This window comes from Phlebotomus papatasi, chromosome 2 (assembly GCF_024763615.1).
Source record: "Phlebotomus papatasi isolate M1 chromosome 2, Ppap_2.1, whole genome shotgun sequence".
Taxonomy (NCBI): domain Eukaryota; kingdom Metazoa; phylum Arthropoda; class Insecta; order Diptera; family Psychodidae; genus Phlebotomus; species Phlebotomus papatasi.
The window spans coordinates 97,996,852-98,005,161 of NC_077223.1; the positions used below are offsets into that span (position 1 = coordinate 97,996,852).

At 33.7% G+C, this 8,310-nt stretch overlaps 1 protein-coding gene across 1 annotated transcript; it reads right to left on the reverse strand.

Annotated features, from left to right (window-relative positions):
- Positions 1–2,593: 2,593 nt before the first annotated feature.
- Positions 2,594–8,310, reverse strand: LOC129801100 (uncharacterized). The gene is made up of 3 exons (XM_055845861.1): positions 8,184–8,310; positions 2,683–2,861; positions 2,594–2,627 (listed from the first exon to the last, which is right to left on the reverse strand). Exons 1-3 carry the CDS (start codon positions 8,247–8,249, stop codon positions 2,594–2,596), a joined length of 279 nt encoding a protein of 92 aa, XP_055701836.1. The 5' UTR covers positions 8,250–8,310.

Genomic DNA, 8,310 nt, shown 5'->3' on the forward strand with positions numbered 1-8,310 from the left:
TGAGAGGCTTTCATTAGCTACATCGTCAAATTACATTAGAGACATCAAATTAAGAGCATCATGCTCATTCATTAGAGAAAATGTAAGATAATGCGAAATAAATTGCATAGGATTATAAATTTGATATTGTTATTAGTGCAATGTGGGTAAAGATCAAGTACAAATCCTTTTCTTTGTTTGGCTTCATTAAATTTCATTCTTTTTTAATGTAAGTGGATTGGATGATACTGTCAATTAATCGTTAATAAATTAAAAAATAGATTATCTTTTGGATGAATTACGCTACATGATTGTTATTTAGAGTTTTAAAATAAGAACATACTTTTTACACTTCTCACTTTCAAGCCTAATAAATTGTTTTAAAAATATTTTTCTCAAAGTTATGCCCAGCGCACAATACCTTTTGTTTGTAAACATGTCTTCAAAATTTTATATGAGAGAGAGCGAGAAGACTAGATCTACATTTCATTCACTCTCATAGAAAATTTTGAAAACATGTTTACAAACAAAAGTTATTGTGCGTTGGTCATTACTTTAGTTACTTTTATTTTTCTCAAAGTTGCAGGTGACCCTTCATTGTTTATTTTCTTAAGCTTTTCATTATTTCTAGCGCTTAAGGATGGTCTAAAGACCAGAAGGGCAATTTAGAGATGACCTAAGGACCCTAAGGACCATTCTTAAGTGTTAGAATTAAAGAACAGCTTGCGAAGAGTAGGAATGCAGTCAATCGCATCTACGTTACGACTAAAGCGCCACTTGCAATAATTATTCGAACTTCGGTTTTAATGAAAAGTTGTTGCTTTAGTTTTTTTTTGTTAAATTTTGCGCAATTTTTATTAAAAAAAAAATGAATAATTTAAGTAAAATAAAAAGTTTTAGTGCGACTTTTAGAAAAATTTTAGGCTAACGCTAATTTTGCCAATAAAATTGAATACATTCATTAACTTTTAAAATTGAGACGTTTCCGAAAAGACAAAACTTTTGATAATTTTTAACTTTTTATTTAAAAAAATCTGTCGATCCAATATGTAGAAAGAACTATAGACATATTTTTACAGAATTAGTTTAACGATTCATCTTAAATCAATAAAATCTAGAGAAAATCTGAAGAACATGTTTTCTATTTTAATAAAAGCATTTTATAGAGTATTAGAAAGGTTTTTTTACTTTAGAAAATTAATATACATAGGTCCCTTTCTTAGCAAAGCAAATTTAATTATTTAATTAATTAACTAAATTTAAAGCAATTTTAAGCAGCAAATTTAGTTGGCAAGCTTTTCACTATTCGCAAAGCTTTTTTCATAGTTTTTTATACAGTTCCATTATGGAAGGTTCCAGAGCTGACTAGAAATTGACTACCTATTCCTGTATGGGAATTTTGTAACAGTCTGACAATGTCATATGATAAATTTAATTTTTTAATGTGCAAAATTCCAAACAACTAATTAAAAATCCGACTCATATCAGTTACTTACACTGAGAAAAAAGGGGGTGCGATTAACTTTTTTTCCTCGTAACTTTAACACTTTTTAAGTGTAAAAATATATCAACATTTTTTAATGTTAATTTTACACCTTTTTAAGGGTAAAATTGACATGAAAAAGGGTAACTTTAACCCATAATACACCTAAAAAGCATAATATTTACACCGATTTCGGATCAATAATGCAGGGTAAAATTAACATTTCCGGAATGTTATTTTAACTTTATCGGATTTCTCTCAGTCTAAGACCTTCACAGAGCTGCTTACAATGGCCATTAGATAGGGTAAAGTGGTACAAGTTGGACAATGGTACAATTTGGACAATAATTATACAATTTGGACAGGGCTTTTTTCGATAAATTTAGTACTTCATTTTTATTTGTATATTTTTAATGCTTTCGTTTTATAATTTGGTTCCTTGTGCTTAAAAACAAATTTTGTACTGTATTATCAAGAAAAAAAGCCATGTCCAACTTGTACCGGCGAATTGTCTAACTTGTAGGGTGGAGTCTACACTTATGGATGTTATACACTTATGGACAGCGTGCAAAAATCTTAAGATCTCACGTAAAACAGATTCCAGAAAGTTGTAAAACGATTAGTTTATGATGTAATTAACCATTTTTTTTTATTTTTCGAAATCTGCTTAATGTAATAACTTAAGATTTTTGCGTTGTCCATAAGTGTGTAGAACATCCATAAGTGTAGACTCTACCCTAACCCTACATATGTCCAAATTATATCACTTTACCCGACTCACTGGATTTTAATGTTGTCCTACTCCAGAATTTTACCATTAAAATTTGTCATATCGATCACTCAGAATAAGACCCGAACAACTCGATTTTTTGGTTTGTTTTTGCTTTTCGGGTACATTATCATACTGTTAGGGGGAAGTGGGGTACCTTTGAAAGTAGGGCACTTTTGAAATTGGGATTTTTCAAGTACTTTTAAATAAAATTGAGCCTTATCGTGATATAATTTAGCTTCTCAATCTGTTTGCCCAGATATGACGATTATGGCTCAATTTTATTTAGAAATAGGTGAAAAGTCGTAATTTTAAAGGTGCCCCAGTTTCAAAGGTGCCCCACTGCCCCCTACAGAATTCCTCTACTGAATTGTGTATCTTAAATTGATCGATGCCCTTGCAAAATCAAAAAAAAAAAAAATAGAAGCATTTGTAATCAGGTTTGTCTCACCTGGGATAAGGGGCACTGTTGGGACCTATGCAGTTGGGACTGTCTGTTAAGGCATCCCCTGAGATGTACTTGAGTCCTCGTCCACTGGTACACTTGTCCTGACCAATGGTGCCTGGCCACAATTGCTGAACAGCTTCTGTATACTTATAGTGTGTGATGATGAAGAGAACAGCGAAGATCTGTATCACAGAAAAGAATGCCATTATCATGCTGCCACTTTCGCATGCCCGTGACTCATTTCATGATCTCCTCAGGTGAAGAAGACACACCGTCGAGGCAACAACAACACAAAAAAAAACATACAAAATAGCGGTTCTTCATCTTCTCACGCAGATGCCACAATGAGAATTTTGAGAGTGATATTTGTTTCTTGCCAATTTTTCTCTTTTGCCATCTTCATGATCTCCCAAAAGGGGTTCTGTGGTTTCAAGCACAAGAACTCCTCATGGTGCAAATGTCAGGAGGAAACAATGAATGGTTCTTCCATGTCATTGCCCCCCTACAATTTTTCTAAAGTGTTTAGTAATGCATTTTGTTGAGATTTTTGTGCACTTGGCACAAGCAAAAGTAGTTCGTCACGATAGACCAATAATCTGGCTCATCCTTAATTCACTGCCTGACCCTGTGATCTTTTTCTGGAGAGCGAAAGATACAATCTGGGTGTACCAGCTGAGGTGATTGTGACCTCCTTTTGGCAAGCACGAAGGGAAAATTGCCATCGACAATTGGCACATGAGAATTCCATTGGGAGATTCTTAATGGCATGATGCATTGGGTGTCTTATATCTAGTGGAATTTTCATTGTCTCCCCAAATAGGTACAGGTGAGACAGAAAGAGATGGAGACTTGACTGGTATTAAGGAGGCAAAGAGGGAGAGAATAGATGGCAAATGAGGTACACTTTTGGTAAAGTGCTGCATTCCAGACGTCTTGCCGCGTTCTTGAACTTCTCTTTTGCCTACCTTCACCATCTTCATATAATATTCCTTCGGCAAACACTCACACGATTGCAGCATCAAAAAGTCAATGTTAAGAGTGTTTGAGCTTATGGGAGGTATGATTCTCTCATTTTAAATTTGATTTGTGTGCAACCTCGAATAAAGTAATTATTGCACATTTTATTTTATTTTACAACCAATAAAATATCTTGGAAAAATTTTCCAAAAGCCAGAGGTATAGTGCACTGAGAGAAATCCGAAAAAGTTAAAATAACATTCCGGAAATGTTAATTTTACCCTGCATTATTGATCCGAAATCGGTGTAAATATTATGCTTTTTAGGTGTATTATGGGTTAAAGTTACCCTTTTTCGTGTTAATTTTACAATTCAAAAGGTGTAAAATTAACATTAAAAAAATGTTGATATATTTTTACACCTAAAAAGTGTTAAAGTTACGAGGAAAAAAAGTTAATCGCACCCCCTTTTTTTCTCAGTGTGTATTACTTTCGGTCGTGGCTATGCATTCTTTAAAATTAATTTAAAAAATACTAAATATATAATAACTTTAAATTAACTCTATAGATTTGCAAGTATGAAAGAGTTTTGGAGAGATCTCATAAAAGCCTACAACATAAAAAATTAGAACGAAATTTATAAAAGAATTTTCGAAATAAAACAGATAAAGTTAAAAAATCAATTTGTTCATCAGGAAGTTTCTTTGGAGCAAGCTCATTATACATAAGTCGATCGATAGAACAATTGCTGATTCAAGTGACGATATCACTAATCAAACGCTAAACGATTCAAACCGAAAACATACATAGACCATATTCGTCTTACTAACGTTTTTTTTTTTAAATTTTTTTCCAAAATGAGCACTGAACTCTCTTGTAATCTCGAACACAACTCGATAAATATTCATGTAAAGGTATATTTTGGAAAGGTTTCAGGTAAGCCTACAACATATTGCAAAATAGAAAAAAGGAATAAGTTTATAAAATTATACTCGCAATCGCAAATAGAAGATATCAAAAATAAAATGTTCAGTCTCATAAGTTATTTTTGAAACGCTTTTTATTAGCAAACATTTCGATCATAGGTTGAGACCTTCTTTAGGACTTCAAAAACTATATGAACGATTATTGTGGGCAGGTAGGTTATAGAACAATGTACATAACTTTGCTTTTTTATTCACAAAACACTGCGACATAATTTTCATTTATAGCCAATGGAAGATTATCTGATTTAATAAATCCAGATGATGGATTAAAGTTGAATGTAGGGGCATGACGTTTCCTATGTTTCCCATATGTTTCTAGCGTGCCGAAAAACTTTTGAGTTTATTAGCTGTTTTCCGTCATTGTAGAATGAATTAGCAAATAATACTAATACGAAATAAAAGCCAATTTAATAATGTAAACGCAACCGAAAACCCCAAAGTGGCAACCTACGTAGTTGTGGAGATATCTCGTGAAATGTGTACGAAAACAAGAAAAATTTACACTAAAACTGGTCGCATTTTTCATAGCTAATGTCACCCCCCGTTGAATGATATGAGGAAAAAAAGTAATGTTCAATGTCAATAACATATTTTATTTGTTTTTGATGTTCTGAAGGAGGTCCCAAGTTAATCGAAACTTGTTAATAAAATTCGATTAAACATCTTATCAAACCAAAATTCCGTTTATTGTCGCCCCTATGTCCCCTATGTCTATAAATAATCCGAACTAAACATTGTACATCATGAAATCTAAAAAGGCAGGTTCAAATCCTTTTTTTTATCTAAAACGTCTATCCTACTACTAAAAAGAAACTTTTTTTTTCAAGAAAAATATCAATTTTGAAATTAGTTTCCCATTTTATAATTTTATTAGGTAAAAGAACTTTAATTTGCTATTTCAAGTGTTGAATGTGGTCCGTTTCTCGTTTGTAAAAATTAGATTTCTCCTAGAGGTCCTAGAGCCATTATTATTTTTTTTAAGCGGTCGTGGTTTGGAACGGTCTCACTTAGGCCTACAACATACCAGAAAAATTAAAAAGAAAAAAAACTTATACAATTCCTCGAATTTCTCAAAAGTCCGTCTATTTGTAATAAAATTTGAAATTCCGGACAGCACGGAAATTCGGACAAACCAATTTGGAAGTTCAGGCTTTGATAAATCTAGTAATAATTTAGTATTTATGCAATTTAACCCTTTAAGGACGATTGGAACACCGGTGTCCCATAAAGAAAATAATTTTTTCTGACTACCCAAAGTTATTTTTTTCTTATGTCTGTACATAATTGTAAAGTAGAAGGTTGAAGGAATCCAGAATATTTTCTGCAAGTCTCTAGCTATTTGCTATGTGGTAAATATTTAAGCTCAAAAATGGCGAATTTTTAAATTCTCAAATTCATAAATTGATTTTATTTATTTTTTATACTTCCAATTTTTTTTGAAGCAAAACCCTTTTGGCAATAAAAACTAAAATACTCATACGTAATATTTTTCATTAAAACGAAAAATATTATTCATTGGTACTGTCAGAAAAATTACTTAAATTTTTAGGCTATTTTTGTCCCTATCGTTCATAGAAGCACAAAATATACCGAATCAGACTCTGTTGGACTTTCCAAGGTTAGATGTAAGACTTATCATTGATTATGTTTCTCAGTTTAGTTTTTATTGTTGATTTTCAGTCCGTAAAAAGTGTCTCGTCGTTAAAGGGTTAAGAGTAGGGTAGAGTCGGTAGAGTCATCACTATCCACACACGGACAGCTTGCAAAAATTTTAAAACCTTATCTAAATCAAATTTCGAAAAATTACAAAATTGTTAATCGGATCATAAACTAATAATTTTAAGATTTTTCAAAATCTGTTTTAGGTAAGAACTTAGGTAAGAAATTCCCAGCAAGACCCAAGATGAAGAAGAAGATCCGAAAGTTGTGCAAAGTAATACAAAAATTGTAAAAGAAAGTGTAAGAATAGTGCCCCCGTTCCCTCTTATGCCCTGTTGTAATCCTGACCAAACCTTGAACAAGAAATCTCAGAGAAAGATTGCAAGACTTGACCACTGATGAAGGCTTGGAGACCGAACCGAAAGCTCTGGAGGTAGTTAATGTGTTTCCCTGAGTGATTGTCTCTTCCCTACGACTTCCGAATTTCCCTATTGTTGATTGCAATTGACGTCGGCTTATTCCCACAATGTAAGAACTTAAGATTTTTGCACATTGTCCGTAAGAGCATAAGGTCCTTGACACACTTTGGACTTAAGCCAAGGGACGGGTTAGTGGAAAATGATAGAAATGTGGTGTAACCATTATTTCGAATATAATTACACTGATCCGTCTCTCGGCTAATCCTCAAGTCTGTCAAGGCCGTCCATAAATGATGACTCTACCCTACTTTGAAAATTGATTTTTTTAATTTGTCCGGAATTATAAATTTTACCCTATATAAAGTTCCAAAAAAAAGTTTTCGCGGTCAGAATTTGGGATCAGGGGGATGTTCAAAATATTTACCCCGTGAATAGTTCGATCAGAAGATGCGGATTGAACGCAAGCAATACAATAGTTGTGGTAATGAAAGAATCACAGCTAATAGACATCAACTGAAGAGAGAAAATATTGCTTATAGAAGAATAGCGATCACGGCCAAGAATGAAATCATCTCATTCACTAAATTGACCATAAGAAGGTGGAGAAAGAGCCAGTGATCTTAAATTAGATCACACAGTTAAACACGGAGGCGCGCATCCAAATGGAATTGAGGATGCTCCACAACAATGCCTGACTTCAGAAGGCATCCCAAAGGAATCTCACGAGATGGTGGAGGCATTCCAAGGAGGAGATGGGAAATTATTAGCATAAATAATTCCGCAAGCGAAAACGGTACTTCCTCATTCGAATCTCATTTCATATATGTATCTCTTCCCTCTCTCACTCACCATCTATCTCACCTTAAGACATCCAAAAGAGATTCGCTTAACTGGACACGACGGTCAGTGTACCAGGTAATTTGTGGTGAAGACTCTAAGTACCTCTCTTTCTGACCGGTAAGTTTTTGCTTCTGTTACACATAAATTGCCACAGAAGCAGGTGGAAGATGAAGAACAAGAATAATCGAAATATTGAGAATACCAAAGGGTCTCTTACTTTTGTTAAATTGCTATTGCAAAAGTAATCCATTTTTTTCTGTAATCCTTGATGATTTTTTTTCCAAATACTAAAATATTTCCAATGATCACTTCAATCAAATACACGGTTTAAGGATATGATCTCTCATAAAGATTACTAATTGTTCACTGCTAAGACTGCCTCTGTCCCCGAAACTAGAGATTTTAGGCCACTAAAACTTCATAATCACAAAATAAAGTTATTTGGGAGTATAAGTCTTCGGTTCAAGAAATTTTCTGTTAAACGGCAGTGGCGTGGAATTTCGATCGATCTGAATACGTCTGAACGAGTCAAGGCACTGAGAAATACTGACTTGCCACCTTGTTCTTCTTCCACGCCATCGCTGCCTCGATTGTTTCTCTCGGCCACTTCGTGCCCATCAGCTCTACTTATGATTTATACTTACATCCATATACCGCCAACTTCCCGGCCACTTTTTTGGGTACATCTCCCCATTGAATACATCCCACATGCTGCGCTTTTCTTCAACTCTTGCAGGATGATCTCTTTTTGCGTCGACTTCTGTGTCAGGA

What these genes read in the sequence shown, in the direction of transcription:
- LOC129801100 (XM_055845861.1), bottom strand. Translation starts at nt 8,249, where the DNA reads ATGTGGGATGTATTCAATGGGGAGATGTACCCAAAAAAGTGGCCGGGA. An exon ending in GAAGTTGGCGGTATATGGAT is followed by an intron (nt 2,862 to 8,183) that starts GTAAGTATAAAT and finishes TCTGTGATACAG; the next exon opens with ATCTTCGCTGTTCTCTTCAT. An exon ending in AACAGTGCCCCTTATCCCAG is followed by an intron (nt 2,628 to 2,682) that starts GTGAGACAAACC and finishes TGATTTTGCAAG; the next exon opens with GGCATCGATCAATTTAAGAT.